Source organism: Procambarus clarkii, chromosome 37, assembly GCF_040958095.1.
Source record: "Procambarus clarkii isolate CNS0578487 chromosome 37, FALCON_Pclarkii_2.0, whole genome shotgun sequence".
Classification (NCBI taxonomy): Eukaryota; Metazoa; Arthropoda; class Malacostraca; order Decapoda; family Cambaridae; genus Procambarus; species Procambarus clarkii.
In genome coordinates, this window is record NC_091186.1 from 41,645,692 (window position 1) to 41,666,873 (window position 21,182).

The 21,182-nt window shown below is 43.3% G+C and overlaps 1 protein-coding gene across 1 annotated transcript in view; it reads left to right on the forward strand.

Annotated features, from left to right (window-relative positions):
• LOC123753225 (uncharacterized) overlaps window positions 1-6,986 on the forward strand; it is a 94,556-nt gene extending 87,570 nt beyond the window's left edge. The window contains exons 7-8 of the mRNA XM_069336971.1: window positions 6,212-6,364; window positions 6,477-6,986. Coding sequence (XP_069193072.1) covers window positions 6,212-6,364; window positions 6,477-6,986 — 663 coding nt within the window. The remainder of the gene's footprint in view (window positions 1-6,211; window positions 6,365-6,476) is intronic.
• Window positions 6,987-21,182: the final 14,196 nt, after the last annotated feature.

The window sequence follows — 21,182 nt, forward strand, 5'->3', positions numbered from 1 at the left end:
GGCCACCCCTCAACTGTGCGATTTGGGTCCCAGGGTTTCACGGGAGTGCACGTTAATTCTGAAAAGTGTTTACTCTCTTCAACTTTGTCACCTTAATTCTCGTCCTACAAGATTAAATTTGGTATCATTGTGTTCGCAATAGAATTCTCTATAGCACTAAATGCATTTAAACTCCAAAAACCCAGCTAATTACCTGCAGCAAACAGAGAAAGTGCGAACGAGTTACCCAGGAGCGCGCAAAAGCGATAAAATGTGTTCACTCTGGTCAGGTTATCTTGAGATGATTTCGGGGCTTTAGTGTCCCCGCGGCCCGGTCCTCGACCAGGCCTCCACCCCCAGGAAGCAGCCCGTGACAGCTGACTAACTCCCAGGTACCTATTTACTGCTAGGTAACAGGGGCATTCAGGGTGAAAGAAACTTTGCCCATTTGTTTCTGCCTCGTGCGGGAATTGAACCCGCGCCACAGAATTACGAGTCCTGCGCGCTATCCACCAGGCTACGAGGCCCCTTGGTCACCTCAATTTTCGTCCTAGGTCTTTCATTTTGGTATCAATTGGTTCACAATAGAATTCTCTAGAGGAACATTAGCATATAAAATAAAAAACCTGGTCACGCTCCACCCGCCGACGAGTTGAAGACGGGCCACGCGTTAACCGTGAGTGAGCGCCCAGACGCCTTCCAGCTACACTCCCAATTCCTGCTCACAAATGTTTAATATTTAGTATTTTAGTATATGTAGTATTATAGTTTAGTATTTTTTGTGTAGTAGTTGTACATCACATAAGCATTGTAGATAGCCATTTGCACAAAATAGATGGTCATTTTCTTCGTCCATTTGTGAGTTTTCCTTATGAAGTGATAATATTTGATCATTTGGTCAAAGTGATCAACACCTTTCATGTTTGTATTGTAGTCACAGATTACATTCGGCTTGTTGACAGTTACCAAACAGTCCCAAAAAAAAATCAGATAAAAACCTGATTTTTGGCAATTATTTTAGTGGATGACGCAATGCTGCGTCATCCCCAAGATTACCGACAGTAAACGGATGACGCAATGCTGCATCATGCCCGGACTAAAGTGTTAGGGATTTTTCACTTATATAAAGTATACCTTAAATATATCCCCTAAATCATTAAAATTATTATAATTATCCTATATTTTGTGTTTTTTGGGGGGTTATTTTTTCTTGACTTCATTTAAGCACATATTGACCTACAACTTTCACATATTTGAGTACGAATGCCAAACAATGTTTATTAAAACATACAATTAAATTAACAAATTAAAACTACCTGTATTCATTGTTGATAACTTCAAATTCAATTATCTCTGAAACCAAAGTTTCAACTTTGAGTGGCTTCTAATATTTCAAATGCCCTATTGACAATTTTTTTTTACAGTAAACTATACTGAAAACGTATATTCTGATTTGACGAAAATGAAGATCATATGCTATTCTGAGAGAATAATAACATTAACCCTTTACCCTTAAACCGTGCAAATCATATATATATAATATCAGTGACAAAACCGAAACCGCGCACATCATATATATGTGATTTCCTGTCTAGTGCTATAATTTAAACGCCCCGCCTGGGATAGGGGCAGCTATAGTACAGCCACGACCGATAGTTGCCAGATGCCACCTAGAAAAAAAATCCAGGCCAACATTCTTGGGTGTTAGAGTGTCAGTACTGAGCAAGCCACCAAGGCTGGCGCACGCAGCACGAGCTCACAGCACCGCTGTTCAGCTTGTGACCACAGCATCGCCTACAAATGCCATAATATATATGATACTGCTATTATTTAGCAGTGATAGTATTACTGAAGCCCCTTGATTGCGATAAAACTGACCAGGATTCTGATAATAGCAGGATTGTGGTGATATTTAGCGCTGTGCTCCATGGAAGGAGGAGCAAGGCTGTGGAGGGAGGGTTGTGGCGCGGTCCGTCTAATTACCACAAGCTACCACAAGCTACACAAGCTTCACAAAGCTTCCTGGCAATATGTTAGTAATAAATAAATAATATATATTTACTCATTATAATGTTGGTGCTGAATATACAACACGAAAAAACATAATTTTAATCTGAAAAAGTATCTTTTTTAAAGAAATTAGACGAAAATAAAGAGCTGGTGACGACAAATCAAGTCGACGATTTAAGCGTTGGTTAGGTTAGGTTAGGTTTAGTTTGGTTAAGTTAGGTTTGCTTTGGTTAAGTTTGGTTTGGTTAAGTTAGGTTAGGTTAGGTTAGGTTAGGTCAGCCTAACATATCATATTTATTTATTACTAACTTATTGCCATGAAGCTTCGGTTCCGTGTCCCTGTGGTTTCTTCGGTTCCGTCTTCAGGAGGTTTTTGGCTAACCGCATCTCTTTGCCTGCGGTGCGGTTGGCCTTTGCGGCTTCCTCCTGCGTGTCCCGGAGTTTGCCTCCATACTAGTTCCTTCTGTTCTGGACAGGTTGGGCTCCTTGTAGCAGTTTGGGCTCCTTGTCGCCGTTTGGACTCCTTGTCGCCGTTTGGGCTCCTTATCGCCGTTTGGGCTCCTTTGTGGCCGTTTGGGCTCCTTTGTGGCCGTTTGGGCTCCTTTGTGGCCGTTTGGGCTCCTTGTAGCCGGTTGGGCTACTTCTCGCCTTGTTGGGCTACTTCTCGCCTTGTTGGGCTCCTTCTCGCTTTATTGGGCTACTTCGCGCCTGGTTGGGCTACTTCTCGCCTGGTTGGGCTACTTCTCGCCTGGTTGGGCTACTTTCTTTCGCATCCTGCGCATGCGCCGTGGGAGTTTGTTTTGGTTCTGGGCGGTGTGCACACGTGTTCTGCTCCAATTCTCTCGGGGGGCTTCGCCTCTCGTTCTTTTCTTATTCCCATCCATGCCCCGTTGCTTTGGGGGTGTTCTGGGGTGCTGCTGTGTAGAATTCATGAGGTTTTTCCCTGCGTTCTAGGGGTGGGGAGCCTCCTTCACTGCTCCCCTCTTCAGCATGGGCGCACTGGCCGCCTCCGGCGGATACGGACTCGCACGCTTGCGTCATAGCCCTTCAGGGCCTATGTTCTGCAGTTGAGTTGGTGCGGTTTTGGCGTCTCCTTCGTCCTGACGCTGTTTTTGTTTTTGGGAGTAGGAATGGGTGTACATACGTACTTGAGAACGTGGACCGTATCACCCGAGGTGCCTACGGCAGGGCTATTAGCCCATACTGGGCAGCTCTTGTTCTCTCCACCTGATTCCTTCCACGGTTCACGGGTGTCTGCAGGTGGCCTCTTGTCCCTTCAGAGGCGGTTCCTGCCCCTCTCCTATGCTTGTCTAACCTTGCTTGAGTTCGGGGCCCTGCCTCCACCTTATTCCGCAGTGCAACGGTGGGGGTGCCTGTTTGGTAGTAAGTTTTCCTGTGTCGGAGGTTTAGTGTTCGCCTCCTTGTGTTTGCAGGTTGGGTTCTGGCTCTTTGTTTCCGCCTCTCCCCTGTCGTTTGCCTGTCGGGCGGATTCTGTGCTTCTTGGGCACTCTCATCTCTGCTCTTGGGGCTGTGTATGGGGTCAGCCCATGTTGGGCTGCCTAATGTGTTCCTTTGATTGCCTGTTACACTGCACACGTTTCTTCTACCGTCCCTGTGGCTCAGTTGGGTGCTCGGTTTCCGCCTATGTCCCCTTGTGTGCCACTCGTGTACGATTTATCTATCTTCTCTGTTGCTTCCTCGGGGAGTGTGGTGACGTTTTGCTGCGGTTTTGGTACTGAAGTTGCGTGTTGGGGTTGGTTGTGGCGTTATGTTTGGCCCTTCCGTGCTCCCTCTGGGGCTCTCCTTCCTTGCCGGTCTTGCCGTGCAGGGCCTGGTTTTTCCATGTTCCTTGGTTTCACTCTCTTGTCCTCGCCTCATTGTGCTGGCTGGGGATGAGCTTGGGGTCTTCATCTCGCCCCTCGCCTATCCTCCGGTTTCGGTTCAAGTTCCAGAGCCTAGTGGGCTCCCTTCCTTCGTGTTTTTCATGGCTGCCCCGGGGTTTTCTTGACGCTGGGGCTTTGAGGGGACAGCTCGGTCTCGGGGCCTGCAGGGTGGGTTCCCGGGGCTGGGGTGGGGTTCACGTGAGAGGCCTCAGGCCCCGTTGGTCCCCGCCGGGGTGTTTCTAACCCTCTGGGGGGGAATTGCAGTTTTGTGGTGTGGGATTTTCCGTTCCCCCTCTCCGCACGTGCTTTGTGGGCGTCGGCCCCTCCCTGGGCTTGGTTCCCTTGTCCGTTGTACCCGTTGTTTCCGTCCTGTCGGTGGGTGCTTTTCTACGATCTTCGCCCCTTTTTCCAGGACGGGCCTTCTTCCGTCATGTCCCCCTCTTCTTGGGGTTTCTGCATGACTTTTGGTCTCGGGTGCGACGGGGTTTTGGGGCCTTCGTCCTTTGTGTTTGCTTCTTTTTGTTCTCGAAGGTTCAGGACTGTTTTGCTCCTTCCCGTTTTCTGGTGCGTCTGTCGTCATTCGGTTGAGCTTCCCTCCGGTCCTTTCTAGGGCTTGTGGGTCCTCTTCCCAGCAGCTTCTGGGTGTTGGCCTTTTTGTTCTTTTGTGAATATCTCTTCTCTTCACACTGTCTCGGCGCTCCTAGTTTTCCTGGGAGCGATTTTGCTCCTAATGAGTCTTTTCGCTCCTGCGCTTCTGCGGGATGTTGGTGCGGGGCGGCTCCTTATGCGAGTTCCTTCCCTGTCAGCTGCACTTGTGGCATTTTCGTTTTGGTCCTGTGTTTTCTTTTCCCTCCTGGGGCTGTCATAGGATTGGCTTGCGGAGGATGTAGAGGCGCTTGGGGCCGTTCCTGGGTCTGGCACCTTGGTTTCTGCTGCTAGCTTTCGGTATCGATATTCCTTCTGCGCCGTTTCGCAGGTTGTATCGTGCGTTGTTACACCTCCGGCCTGCTTATGCACTGTCTGTGTCGTCCTGGTCTTTGGACAGGGTGCTCTCCTGTTTTTCTTCTCCTTGGTGGTTGTGGCTCCTTGGGGTCAGGTTTGCTTTGCCTCGGTTTTCTTTTGTGTTGGCATTCGCCTCTGGGGGCCGTGTGGCAGAGCTTCTTGCTCTTCTCAGGCGCAGTGATTTTTGGCTCCTATTGTCGTGATCATAGGTTTTCTTCGTCTGCGGCCGTTCTCCCTGTTTTCTGGCGAATGCTATACCTTGGGTTGTTGTCTCGACTTCGTGTTGTGGAGTGATTCTCCGACCGCCTCCCGGGTATGTCCCCTTGTTTTCTTAGGTAGTCTTTGGTGAGGTAGCTCCGGGGAGCCGTAGGAGCTCCCCCCCAGAAAACCAGCGTTGAATGTAATGAAACGCCATTTTCTGGGTGAGTCCCGGAGGCTCCCCGGCACCCTCCCGCCCTCCGGTCGGCGGGTTTATCACGGTTTTGATATCCAGCCTCAGAACTGGGGCGGGGATCGCCGGCGCGTGGGTCTGGGGCTCCCCCTTCCCCCTCCCGGGGAGGGGGGAGCTGCGCAGACATGCGGCGCGGCTCACGTGACATCATGCTTGTTAGTTCATTTTCCTGGGGGAGTTCTGTCCACTCGTTTGTCGATTTTTGTTGTTTAACCAGAATAGGGGTTTGTTTTGTGGTGCTTACCTTTCTGGGTGCCTGTCCCGGTCGATGGCAGATATAGAATGCTCCAAATCACATGTGCATTTCTATGGGCCATTGCTCCCCGTGCCTCTCTGAGGGGGCCAGGTTCTGGCTCGTGGTCCCCGGTAGGTCTAGAACTCCACCCACATCGACTGATGCAAAATAGTTAGGGTATCTATATCAGCCATGGATAGGTTCGGGGAGCCTCCGGGACTCACCCAGAAAATGGCGTTTCATTACATTCAACGCTGGTTTTTTGCAAGGTTTGCTGTATAATACCTGAAGTAGCTATGATCAATATGCTGGTTATTGTAGATCTGTGACAGCAAATTTAGTTCAGGATCAATATCAGCTTGCATGTAGATGCAGTTGAGTTAGGATACAATAAGGTAAGCAAATACAGAACAGTAAAATACTAAATCTGCTGTAAATACAAAGTGGTGCTGATACTCACCTCAGGTGATAATTGGGCCTGACACTGTCCAAAGGTGATAATGGTGCTGACACTGTCTACAGATGATAATTGGCCTGACACTGACCACAGATGATAATGGTGCTGACACTGATCAAAGGTAATAATCGTGCTGACACTGACCACAGGTGATAATGGAGCTGACACTGCCCACAGGTTAAGAACCTCCTTAGGATGAGAGAACCCATGAGGAGGCTGGCCGGGTTTTTGCTGTCCAGGAAGACCAAGATGACTGCCGCTTTGCCAGGATAACTTTCCAAGATGGACAGCTGTACCTCCACCCACTCCTGCATCATCCCACACCCACCCACGCCCACACCCTCCAGGTAACTTTATTACAACCTCTAGTCTTAGTGACATTACTGACACTGAGTTTTGATAACTAATATATAATATTTACTATGCAGTTTCCAGCATGATTTATTATATTTTCTGCAGGAGAGTGAGGTTGTGGGCATGCTTGACTCCTCCTGCACCCTGGCGTTCCTTGACCTCGGGTGGGCGGGATCAACAAAAGGGCGGGTCACCATCCGGCTGACTCCTGACACTCCGCTGGCCAAACAGTTTGTGTTGTTGTGTACGGGCCAGCGGGGCCCCAGCTACCTCAACACTAAACTGTTGTGGGTGAGGGCCAAGGGTCGTCCGAGGGAGTGTGTGTATGGTGGTGACTATGAGAGTAATGATGGTCGTGGAGGAGCCCCACTGCTGCCTCACATGGAGGGTCAGTATCCCGAGTCAGGCCGGGCAGGAGCTGTGTGTTGCAGGTGGCTGGGGAGTGTCAGGAGTGCCCAATTCGCCATCACCACCAAGGACCGCCAGGATGGTCACCAGTACTCAGGTGTCTTCGGTGAGGTGGTGAGTGGTCTGGATGTGGTGAGGGCAGCAGTCAACCATAGTGACGTCACGGAGGTGACTGTTGTGGACTGTGGTGTTGTGCTGCCACTCTAATTCACTATACCAACACCCGTCACCATGACTACTGTGGTGTTGTGCTGACAATCTAGTTCAATGTACAACCACCATCAGAGCTGTGGTGTTGTGCTGCAACTCAAGTTCAATGTACCACTACCATCACTGCAGTGGTGTTATGCTGCCACTCTAGTTCACTGTACCACTATCACTGCTGTGGTGCTGTTCTGTCACTAGTTCACTGTACCACCACAATCACTGCTGTGGTGTTGTGCTGCCACTCTAGTTAACTGTACCATCACCATCACTGATGTGGTGTTATGCCGCCACTCTAGTTCACTGTACCACCACCATCACTGTTGTGGTGTTGTGCTGCCACTCTAGTTCACTGTACCACCACCATCACTACTGTGGTGTTGTGCAGCCACTCTAGGTCACTGTACTATCACCCATAACCATCATTGCTGTGGTGTGCTGCCACTCTAGTTCACTGTACCACCACCATCACAGCTGTGATGTTGTGCTGCCACTCTAGTTCACTGTACAATCACCATCTAGTCCACTGTACAATCACCATAACATCAGCGGCCTATGCGAGGCTGGCTAACATCAGAACTGCTTTCAGAAACCTATGTAAGGAATCCTTCAAAACCTTGTACACCACATATGTAAGGCCAATCCTGGAGTATGCAGCCCCAGCATGGAGTCCGTGCCTAGTCAAGCACAAGACGAAGCTGGAAAAAGTTTAGAGGTATGTCACTAGGTTAGTCCCAGAACTAAGAGGCATGAGTTATGAGGACAGACTACGTGAACTGCACCTCACGTCGCTGGAAGACAGAAGGGCTAGGGGAGACATGATCACCACATGCAAAATTCTCAGGGGAATTGACAGGGTGGGCAAGGATGGATTATTTAACACGGGTGGCACACGCACAAGGGGACACAGGTGGAAGCTGAGTACCCAAATGAGCCACACAGACATTAGAAAGATCTTTTTCAGTGTCAGAGTAAGTAGTAAATTGAATGCACTGACTCCATACACAGTTTCAAATGTAGATATGACAGAGCCCAGAAGGCTCAGGAATCTGTACATCAGTTGATTGATGGTTGAGAGGCGGGACCAAAGAGCCAGAGCTCAACCCCCGCAAATACAACTAGGTGAGTATCTCTGCTGCCACTCTGGTTCACTGTACAATCAGATTCAGATGTTTAGATTCAGATGTTTATTCAGATTCAGATTCACAATCACAATCTTTACTGTGGTATGCTGCAACTCTGGTTCACTGTACCACGACCATCATTGATGTGGTGTTGTGCTGCCACTCTAGTTAACTGTACCACCACCATCACCATCACTGATGTGGTGTTATGCCGCCACTCTAGTTCACTGTACCACCACCATCACTGTTGTGGTGTTGTGCTGCCACTCTAGTTCACTGTACCTCCACCATCACTGTTGTGGTGTTGTGCTGCCACTCTAGTTCACTGTACCACCACCATCACTGTTGTGGTGTTGTGCTGCCACTCTAGTTCACTGTACCTCCACCATCACTACTGTGGTGTTGTGCAGCCACTCTAGGTCACTTTACAGTCACCATCTCTGCTGTGGCATTGTGCTGCCACTCTGGTTCACTGTACAATCACAATCTCTACTGTGGTATGCTGCAACTCTGGTTCACTGTACCACCACCCCATCACTATCACTGCTGTGGTGTTGTTCTGCCACTCTAGTTCACTATACCATCACTGATGTGGTGTTATGCTGCCACTCTAGTTCACTGTTTCACCACCATCACTGATGTGTTGTTCTGCCCCTCTAGTTCACTGTACCACAATGATCACTACTGTGGTGTTGTGCTGCCACTCTAGTTCACTGTACCACCACCGTCACTACTGTGGTGTTGTGCTGCCACATTAGTTTACTGTACCATCACCATCACTGATGTGTTGTTGTGCTGCCACATTAGTTTACTGTACCATCACCATCACTACTGTGGTGTTGTGTTGCCACTCTAGTTCACTGTACCATCACCATCACTGCTGTGGTGTTGTGCTACCACTCTAGTTCACTGTACCGCCACCCATCACTGTCACTGCTGTGGTGATGTGCTGCCACTCTATTTCACTGTACCACTGTTATACTCACCTAATTGTACTCACCTAATTGTGCTTGCGGGGGGTTGAGCTTTGGCTCTTTGGTCCCGCCTCTCAACTGTCAATCAACTGGTGTACAGATTTCTGAGCCTACTGGGCTCTATCATATCTACATTTGGAACTGTGTATGGAGTCAGCCTCCACCACATCACTGCCTAATGCATTCCATTTATTAACTACTCTGACACTGAAAAAATTCTTTCTAACATCTCTGTGGCTCATCTGGGTACTAAGTTTCCACCTGTGTCCCCTTGTTCGTGTCCCACCCGTGCTGAAGAGTTTGTCTTTGTCCACCCTGTCAATTCCCCTGAGAATTTTGTAGGTGGTTATCATGTCTCCCCTTACTCTTCTGTTTTCCAGGGGTGTGAGGTTCAGCTCCTTTAGCCTTTCCTCGTAGCTCAATCCTCTCAGTTCCGGGACAAGCCTGGTGGCATACCGCTGAATCTTCTCTAACTTTGTCTTGTGCTTAACTAGGTATGGACTCCAGGCTGCAGCTGCATTCTCCAGGATTGGTCTTACAAAAAAGTGGTATACAGGGTTCTGAAAGATTCCTTACACAAGTTTCTAAAGGCAGTTCTTATGTTGGCCAGTCTAGCATATGCCGCTGATGATATTCTTTTGATGTGGGCCTCTGGGGACAGGTTCGGCGTGATATCAACCCCCAGATCCTTCTCTCTATTTGACTCTTGCAGGATTTCCCCTCCCAAATGATACCTTGTGTTCAGCCTCCTGCTCCCTTCGCCTAATTTCATCACCTTACACTTTCCTGAGTTGAACTTTAGCAGCCATTTTCTAGATCATTCCTCCAATTTATCCAGGTCATCCTGTAGTCTCTGTCTATCTTCATCCGTCTTGATTCTTCTCATAATTTTTGCATCATCAGCAAACATATATCAGTATCAGAGATATCAGATAAATACTGATACTCACAGAATGAATAGGTTTGAATTTGCATATAAGGGAAATGATTGCATATTGTGTTAATATATATATACAGTATATTGGTGGCTGATATATATATATAAAAAAATCCTGCTCTCTCTCTCTCTCTCTCATACCTATACAGTATAATACGACATAACATATTCCCATACACCCCAATACATCATCTATATATATATTTATATTATATTATATATATATATATATATATATATATATATATATATATATATATATATATATATATATATATATATATATATATATATATGTCGTACCTAATAGCCAGAATGCACTTCTCAGCCTACTTTGCAAGGCCCGATTTGCCTAATAAGCCAAGTTTTCCTGAATTAATATATTTTCTCTATTTTTTTTCTTATGAAATGATAAAGCAACCCATTTCATTATGTATGTGGTCAATTTTTTTTTATTGGAGTTAAAATTAACGTAGATATATGACCGAACCTAACCTAACCTAAGCTATATTTTTAGGTTAGGTTAGGTTAGGTACCCGAAAAAGTTAGGTTAGGTTAGGTTAGGTAGGTTAGGTAGTCGAAAAACAATTAATTCATGAAAACTTGGCCTATTAGGCAAATCGAGCCTTGCATAGTAGGCTGAGAAGTGCATTCTGGCTATTAGGTACGACATATATATATATATATATATATATATATATATATATATATATATATATATATATATATATATATATATATATATATATATATATATATGTCGTACCTAGTAGCCAAAACGCACTTCTCAGCCTACTATGCAAGGCACGATTTGCTAATAAGCCAAGTTTTCCTGAATTATTATATTTTCTATAATTTTTTTCTTATGAAATGATAAAGCTACCCATTTCATTATGTATGAGGTCAATTTTTATTTATTGGAGTTAAAATTAACAAAGATATATGACCGAACCTAACCAACCCTACCTAACCTAACCTAACCTATCTTTATAGGTTAGGTTAGGTTAGGTAGCCGAAAAAGTTAGGTTAGGTTAGGTTAGGTAGGTTAGGTAGCCGAAAAACAATTAATTCATGAAAACTTGTCTTATTAGGCAAATCGGGCCTTGCATAGTAGGCTCAGAAGTGCATTCTGGCTACTAGGTACGACATATATATATATATATATATATATATATATGTCGTACCTAGTAGCCAGAACTCACTTCTCAGCCTACTATTCAAGGCCCGATTTGCCTAATAAGCCAATTTTTCCTGAATTAATATATTTACTATAATTTTTTTCTTATGAAATGATAAAGCAACCCTTTTCTCTATGTATGAGGTCAATTTTTTTTTATTGGAGTTAAAATTAACGTAGATATATGACCGAACCTAACCAACCCTACCTAACCTAACCTAACCTATATTTATAGGTAAGGTTAGGTTAGGTAGCCAAAAAAAGCTAGGTTAGGTTAGGTTAGGTAGGTTAGGTAGACGAAAAAACATTAATTCATGAAAACTTGGCTTATTAGGCAAATCGGGCCTTGAATAGTAGGCTGAGAAGTGCGTTCTGGCTGTTAGGTACGACATATATATATATATATATATATATATATATATATATATATATATATATATATATATATATATATATATATAATATATATATAAATATATATATATATATATATATTTATATATATATATAATATATAAATATATATATATATATATATATAATATATATAAATATATATATATATATATATATATATATATATATATATATATATATATATATATATATATGTCGTACCTAATAGCCAGAACGCACTTCTCAGCCTACTATGCAAGGCCCGATTTGCCTAATAAGCCAAGTTTTCATGAATTAATTGTTTTTCGACTACCTAACCTACCTAACCTAACCTAACCTAACTTTTTCGGCTACCTAACCTAACGTAACCTATATAGATAGGTTAGGTTAGGTTAGGTAGGGTTGGTTAGGTTCGGTCATATATGTACGTTAATTTTAACTCCAATAAAAAAAAATTGCCCTCATACATAATGAAATGGGTAGCTTTATCATTTGATATGAAAAAAATTAGAGAAAATATATTAATTCAGCAAAACTTGGCTTATTAGACAAATCGGGCCTTGCATAGTAGGCCAAAATGTGCGCTCTGGCTACTAGGTACGACATATATATATATATATATATATATATATATATATATATATATATATATATATATGTCGTACCTAGTAGCCAGAATGCACTTCTCAGCCTACTATGCAAGGCCCGATTTGCCTAATAAGCCAAGTTTTCATGAATTAATGTTTTTTCGACTACCTAACCTACCTAACCTAACCTAACCTAACTTTTTCGGCTACCTAACCTAACCTAACCTATAAAGATAGGTTAGGTTAGGTTAGGTAGGGATGGTTAGGTTCGGTCATATATCTACGTTAATTTTAACTCCAATTAAATAAAATTGACCTCATACATAATGAAATGGGTAGCTTTATCATTTCATAAGAAAAAAATTTGAGAAAATATATTAATTCAGGAAAACTTGGCTTATTAGGCAAATCGGGCCTTGCATAGTAGGCCGAGAAGTGCGTTCTGGCTACTAGGTACGACATATATATATATATATATATATGTCGTACCTAGTAGCCAGAACGCACTTCTCAGCCTACTATTCAAGGCCCGATTTGCCTAATAAGCCAAGTTTTCCTGAATTAATATATTTTCTCAAATTTTTTTCTTATGAAATGATAAAGCTACCCATTTCATTATGTATGAGGTCAATTTTTTTTTATTGGAGTTAAAATTAACGTAGATATATGACCGAACCTAACCAACCCTACCTAACCTAACCTAACCTAACCTATCTTTATAGGTTAGGTTAGGTTAGGTAGCGGAAAAAGTTAGGTTAGGTTAGGTAGGTTAGGTTGCTGAGAAACAATTAATTCATGAAAACTTGGCTTATTAGGAAAATCAGGCCTTGCATAGTAGGCTGAGAAGTGCGTTCTGGCTACTAGGTACGACATATATATATATATATATATATATATATATATATATATATATATATATATATATATATATATATATATATATATATATACATATATATATATATATATATATATATATATATATATATATATATATATATATATATATATATATATATATATATGTTGTACCTAGTAGCCAGAACTCACTTCTCAGCCTACTATGCACGGCCCGATTTGCCTAATAAGCCAAGTTTTCCTCAATCAATATATTTTCTCTAAATTTTTTCTTATGGAATCATAAAGCTACCCATTTCATTATGTATGAGGTCAATTTTTTTTCATTGGAGTTAAAATTAACGTAGATATATGACCGAACCTAACCAACCTACCTAACCTAACCTAACCTATCTCTATAGGTTAGGTTGGGTTATGTAGCCGAAAAAGTTAGGTTAGGTTAGGTAGGTTAGGTAGTCGAAAAACAATTAATTCATAAAAACTTGGCTTATTAGGCAAATCGGGCCTTGCATAGTAGGCTGAGAAGTGAGTTCTGGCTACTAGGTACGACATATATATATATATAAATATATATATAGATGATGTATTGGGGTGTATGGGAATATGTTATGTCGTATTATACTGTATAGGTATGAGAGAGAGAGCAGGATTTTTCATGTTGGGGGAATGGGTTCTGGATGTGTGAGTTTGAGAATTCGAGAGTCTAGCTGTGGGTGTTGCCAGCTTGTTGAAATCTTATTAAAAATTATGTGTTCATTTAAGTCTTTTCAGAATGTTATAAGTTTAGTTATGATTCCAGAATGTATATATTATTATGTTAGTATGATTGTGTGTTGTGTGTGTCTTGAGAGTAGTTACTAACATCTCTAGTGTGTTAGTAATAAGAATTATATCAGACATTAGTAACTAGTAGGAGGAGGAGGGGTCTCTGTGTAGCCACAGCACTTGGAGCCTCAGTAGCACGCAGTGTGGACTGGTGTAAACAATAATTTAGTTAAGTAATTGTACATTTCTGTTGTAGGCCTTAGTGTGTTGTTAATCAGTCTTGCATTATAATAATAATTAGGAAGCCAATATTTGTGTGTTCTTGAATTCTGCATATAAGCATATATGATTTTCTTGTGTTTATCCCTATAAGTAAACTGATGTTACCATTAACATGGTATTGCTTTCACTCTCCCTATTTTCCCTATATAGGATTGCAGTATAATAGTTTTGGGTGAAAATAATAACTGGGAAGGTAGCATGAGCCCAGCGAGATTAGAGGATATAACGACCATCACCCATCACTGAGGTAAAGAAAAGCATTGCCAGATTTGTGGCTTTATTGGTCAAATAATTACAGCACAGATACATCCTGCAATAACACAAGCCATATAATATACATTACTTATATACAGTTTAAGCACTCTATTCACTATAACAATATGCAAATGGCATATAAACTAAAGTTTAGCAGCCTCCGTGGTGTAGTGGTAAGACACTCGCCTGGCGTTCCGCGAGCGCTATGTCATGGGTTCGTATCCTGGCCGGGGAGGATTTACTGGGTGCAATTCCTTAACTGTAGCCTCTGTTTAACGCAACAGTAAAATGTGTACTTGGATGAAAAAACGATTCTTCGTGGCAGGGGATCGTATTCCAGGGACCTGCCCGAAACGCTACGCGTACTAGTGGCTGTACAAGAATGTAACAACTCTTGTATATATCTCAAAAAAAAAAAAAAAAAAAAAAAAAAAAAAAAACTAGGACAAATAGAAATTAATTTAAGCTAGAAGTTAACATTCTACCAACCTGTACACAAGCACGACACAGCTGATCTGAAGACCCAAACAAAAACAGTCAAGCGAGCATCCATCCGGTACAATAATAGCTCCACCCCCGATACAATAGATATAACACTTTTACTACATTCACCCCATCTAGGATTTAAGTAACATTGTCCCGAAGATGTGTAGGGGAACTGCGCGTCCTTCCAGGTCATCGAAGGGACTCCTGCAAAGTTGAAGACTAGTGTTCCAATTGGTTCCTGCATACCACCTTCTCGAGGGAGTGTTACTTCAGAGAAAGGTTCCCAATTAGGTGTTTCTAGGTTAGGTGGATCGGGACGAAGTAGTTCAGGATGAAGTATTTCAGGATGAGGCGGGTTGGGGTTTACCCCAGCTTTCGCAATCGTTGGGTGTTGCTGTTGAATGTTGAAATTGGAGTCCAAACTCTCGCAGCCCTCTGTGGCCATGGGTGCGAGGTGTCTTAATGATACAGTAGTAATCCTGCCATCTGGGAACTTGACATGGGCGTATTCTGAATTCACGTCTATGACCTCGACCTCATCAACTACAGGATCATTTTTGCTTTGCCACACCTGACGTTTTAGGAGGAACAGGGCTTTTGCAAGCAACCCACGTAGGTAGTGTTTGCCCTGAAGTAGACCTTCGTGTATGCTGGAAGAATCATTCATGTGGTGTACAATTTGTAGAGGTGCATAACAGTGAGCGAATAAAGTGGAGTGCATCAGGAAGAACAACTTCCCATTGGGATACATCCAAGCCTCTCGTCCTAAGAGCTAGCAGCATTGTCTTCAAATAATCCCATTGTACTAATCATCCTGGCCATTTCCTCTTGGGTTGTAAGGAGTCGTACGGCTAGTTGCTACCACTTTTTTGAGTAGAAAACCTTTCAACTCCTTAGACATAAAGGAGGTTTCCCTATCAGAGTGTATATATGCAGGCATACCAAAGATTGCAAACAGCTGCACCAGGCACTCAATTAATGTACCAGTAGTCATATCTGAACAAGGGAATCTAGAGAATTCATCTACGACAGTAAGAATATATTTATTCCTTGAATGTGATCCTTTAAAATCTATGTTGAGTCTTTCAAATGGCTGAGTAGCTTTAATCAAATGCCCAGAGTCAAACTTGTAAAACCGAGGTTTAAGTTCAGAGGCTGCAGAGCAAGAATTAGTCATCTACACTTTTTCCACAGAATAAGGCAGATTTCGACATCAGACAAAAGGAGCCATACGAGACACTCCAGGGTGACACAGATTGTCATACAATTGCAATTGTCATGCATCCACACTGGTGGCACCACATACACGTGAGAATGCATCAGCGGGTATGTTCTTCTTACCTGGGCGATATACAATGTCATAGTGGTAACAGGAGAGTTTGATTCACCATTTAGCAATTTTATAATTTTTAATCTTACTCGCTGATTTAGAGTTAAACATAAAAGCAACACTACGCTGGTCAGTCACGAGCCAAAAATGGCGTCCAGTGAGATAGTGTCGCCACTTCCTTAGGGCTTCCACAACGGCATAAGCTTCCTTCTCCAAGTGCCTCTGTTCACTATTTGAAAGTGTTCGGGAGAAGAAAGCTACTGGTTGTTCATTCTGGGTTAGGGTAACGGCAATGGCATGATCTGAAGTGAAAGTTTCCAGAGCTGTTTGGTTAATTGCTCGAACCACTGCCTCAGCAATGTCTCGTTTCAATCCTTCAAATGCTTTCACAGCGGCAGCAGATAAGTGAAAATCATTGGCATGAGAGAGAGAACGGATCTTCTCAGAAAACCCCAGCACCCAACAGGAGAAATGTGCAGGCATTCCCATTGCTCTACGCAAAGAACCAGTGTTGCCTAGTAGTGCAAGTTTTAACAGTGGCTCGAGGCGTTCTGGGTCAGTTCTAATTTCTCGTCCTTGTATAAGGTATCCCAATAGCTTTATAAACCGTAGTCAAAAACTTCACTTTTCAAGATTCAGGGTCAGGTTATACCTTCTTGCAACGTCCATAAAATGTTTCAGATTTTTATCATGGTCTTCCTCAGAATCTCCACACACAAAGACATCATCTACGTGAGCAAATGTACCCTCCACTCCTTTTTTCTCGAGGATGCCATCAATTACTAATTGAAAACTGGTCATTCCATTAGTGACCCCAAAATGGATACAATTAAATTCAAGAAGATTTCCACAAGCATCAAAGGCTGTATTGGGTTTTCGACTTCTGTTAGACCCACTTGATGATAAACACTTCTCAAGTCTAGCGTGCTGTATACTTTAAATTTAGCAACATTATTCACAATCTCATCTATTTGTGGTAAGGGGTAGGCATCCAGCCCCGTGAATCGGTTAGTTAGATAGTTATTAGAGTTAGATATTGTTCTAATAACAGCTTTGTGTTGGGTAATTAGAGGACATAAATGATTTTAGGTAGTAGAACCCCAAGCACAAATACCATAGTTGAGATAAGGATAGATGAGAGTAATAGTGTGTCACCAGGGCAGGGTGAGGTACATGATATCTGATCTTAGAAAGAATGATAACAGTTTAGAAACTTTTTTTTGCTATATTTCGAATGTGTCTCTGGAAATTCAGCTTGTTATCCATGAGGACACCAAGGAATTTACCATCAACTTTACTACTGATTTGTATATTACTTATTCAGAGATTAATTTCATTTGAGAATTTATTACCAAACGAAATATAGAAAGTTTTGACAATGTTACGGGTGAGTTTGTTAGCAGTTAGCAAAAGATAGACTTCATTTAGTTCAGTATTCACAGTGACATTTAGACCAAGAGTGTCAGGACTGGTGAAAATGAAAGTTGTGTCATCAGCAAATAAGATTGGTTTGAGGTGTTGAGAGGTATTTGGAAGGTCATTAATGTAGATGAGAAAGAGGAGAGGGCCAAGTTTTTGCCCTGTGGAACACCAATGTTGATGGGTAGGGTGGGAGAAATGGAATTATTCACAGAAACATACTGGAGCCTGTCAGTAAGGTAGGACTGAAGATATTGCAGGGAGTGATCTCTAACTCCATAATGATGTAATTTAAGAAGAAGTTTTTGGTGGTTGACCGTGTCAAAAGTCTTACGTAGGTCCACAAATAACCCAACAGGGAACTCATTTTTATCAAGAGCTGTATGTATCAAGTTAATCATACTAATAAGTGCATCGTTAGTGCTTTTATTGGGTCTGAAGCCATATTGGCAAGAGCTAAGTATATTGAGTTTGACAAGATATGAGAAAAGCTGCTTGTAGATTAGCTTTTCAAATATTTTTGACAAGGTTGGCAGAATTGATATAGGTCTGTAATTGTTGACATCAGTGAGATCACCACATTTGTGGACTAGGGTTACTCTCGCTTTTTTTAGAATATCTGGAGAGGTTTGGCATTCAAGTGATTTGTTGAAGAGCAATGCAATGGCAGGAGCTAGAAATCTGGAGGCTTCTTTGTAAATTAGTTACTAATACCTGGGCCCTCCACAGAGAATTACTGGGTTTAATTATCTCTTCATGCAGCATTCGTGCGGTCTCAGACTCAATAAACATCTTGTCAGCCTCAGAATAGCGTCTGGATTTTACAGCAATCAGCTTGCAGTCTGGTGCTAAATTACTGAAGAGGGATGGAGCCTGAGTCCTCCAGGTCTAATGAGTGTGTCATGGCAGCATTTGTTGCCCCTGGCTGAGCATAAGAGGTAGAAAGTTTCTTTGCAATTTCTAGACTGTGAGCCTGGTCAAAGGCTGACTGTAAGTCTAAAAAAAAAATTTCTAGTAAGGATTGCCTTATTGTGGCTGAACCTAGCCCATTAATGAAAGCATCTCTCACATAGTTATCACATGCTTCTACAGCAGTCACTTCTTTGAACTGACAATCTTTAGCTATTAATTTTAATGCCTGAAGAAACTAGTCAAGCGACTCATCAGGGTTCTTGGAGTCGTGTTGCAAGCACATATCTTGCGATTATTTCATTCTTGGGCTTCACAAACAGTTCTGTTAGGGATTTTTCAGCTGCATCATACGTAGTGCAGTCAGCTATGTAATCGAACACGTGGAGCAACATAGTTTATTAAGAGACGCAGCTTGTCCATGGTGGGAGTAGCTTGTTGCAATGCTGGAGTGAAGTTTTGGAACGTCTTGAGCTAGTGACGCCATTCTTGAGTGGCAGTGGTGGAGTTTGGGTCAGTAGCAAATCACTCAGGCCGTAGGAACCGCTCCATGTTCACTGGCTGAATTATTTGATCAATAAATTGAGGTGAAAAGCATTGCCAGACTTGTGGCTTTATTGATCTAATAAATTACAGTACAGTTACATACTGCAATAACACAAGCCATATAATATACAATACAGTACTTATATACAGTTTAAGCACTGTCTATTCACTATAACAATAAGCAAACTGCATATGACTACAGCTAAGACAAATAGAAATTAACCCCTTAACTGCACAACGCGCCTCCAGGCCCAGGCTTAGGGTGTTTGTATTTTTCATGTCCAATTTAAAAGTGGAGTGCGGTGACCCGGGTATGGAATGGATGGCTGGGGGGCCCCAGTGATCGTCCGCCATCTTGAAAAAAAATCCCAGCATGCCCCGCGGCCATGGGGAGCCCCAGTTCCCAAACAGCAACCATGTCTGATGCATAGTCAACGAGCTCCCGTTCCACGGCGACCCGCGGTCATGGAAAACGACTCTGAGGAGGAATTCGCAATATATTGTACGGCGACGGTGCTATGAATGATGACCTAGACTATGATCCAGAGAAAGATCTGACACAGAGGTCTGATACGAGTGAGGGGGAGACAGAAGTGGATGATGTGGTGAGCGTGTACGGTACACGCTCCTCGCCCGGCATGTCTCGCCGCCCTGGGTCAACACCGTTATCATCACCACCATCATGTATGTCCCCAGATGCTAGTTCATTATTCAGTGACAGTACATGTGACGAATCTTTCTCGATGTTCAGCAACATTGGCTCCGATACGAGTGGTGTGGACGACCCGAGCACTAGCAGTGAGGGGCGGTACCAGGCAGGGTTTGGCTGCCTCAGCAACATGTAGAGGCAGGCGGCAGTGTGTCTCCTGGCATGACAACATAATTACTGGTTCAGTAACAGGGTGGTTAATTTGTGGAACCAATTGCCGTGTAACGTGGTGGAGGTGCGATCCCTCGATTGTTTCAAGCGTGGGTTGGACATGTATATGAGTGGGATTGGGTGGTTATAAATAGGAGCTGCCTCGTATGGGCCAATAGGCCTTCTGCAGTTGCCTTTGTTCTTATGACGACAGTGGGCCCTCAACATCAGGTGTTCGTGGTAGGCCTACAGTACGGAAATCTGCCTCAGCGCCAAGCATACCCTCACGCAGCTCCAGCAGCAGCAGCAGACGACGTTGCCGTGGTTTTGGTGCCCGTGGTGGTGTTGGTGCCAACACCAAACCCCCTGGTGTACTTGTGTGGGAGGATTGTGCCACATTTGTCCCTCAAATACCAACGTTTGATTATACCGACGTTGGTGTTACAGCTTTATTGATCTATCTTTGGACGTCGTCGTCTGACGCTGTTGAGTGCACGCTACGCTCCTCTCTAAGCTGTATTTCAGCCCTCAAACCACCACCAGATGATGTAGACCACCACCCACAGGCAGCTAAGTACATGGAGTCCAAGCATGTTATAGCACAATCAGAGTAACCAACCCAAATCAACTCATTCCATCTCAAACAAAATTCAAAACATTCCTCTACGGCTGTGAGTACCAGTGCATGCTGCCCGCCTCGGCTTGCCACCGCGCTGCCTGACGCAAGTTTCTTCACAACATATACCCCCAATCTATTCTCAACAATCATGTCTCCCAAAAACAAGACTGTGCAAGGAAATAAGAGCAACAAAGCCCCTAACAAGGCATCCATCCCGACCAACTCTGACAGCCTTCGTGTTTCTCCGTCTGGAAGCTCTGGGGTCCGAGGACGGTGGTGCTGCCTTCCCCTCTACCCCATCACTGGGCCAGGGAGCGGTGTCCTCTCAATCCTCTCCTACTTCCATGCTTCCATCCTACTTTACGAAATTCAAGCGTGCTTCTGGTCCCTAACTGGACCGAGAATCAGTGGTTCAAAAAGGTGTGCCTAGTCCTTGAGACTCAAAATGCGATCATCCTGACTCTTCAAACTGAGAATCAAGCGAACGTCGCGAGCCTTCATGAACAACAACAAGAAATAACCCTTCTCCGGGAGGATATTAGAAGCTTTAAGGCTAGACAAGATCAACTCCAGCATGACTTGAATGATCTCCGTGAGGAAAATATGCATCTAAAAACTGATGAAGCCATAAAAAAACAAGAGGAAGCTCTCAACAAAATGACTGCATGTATCGGTA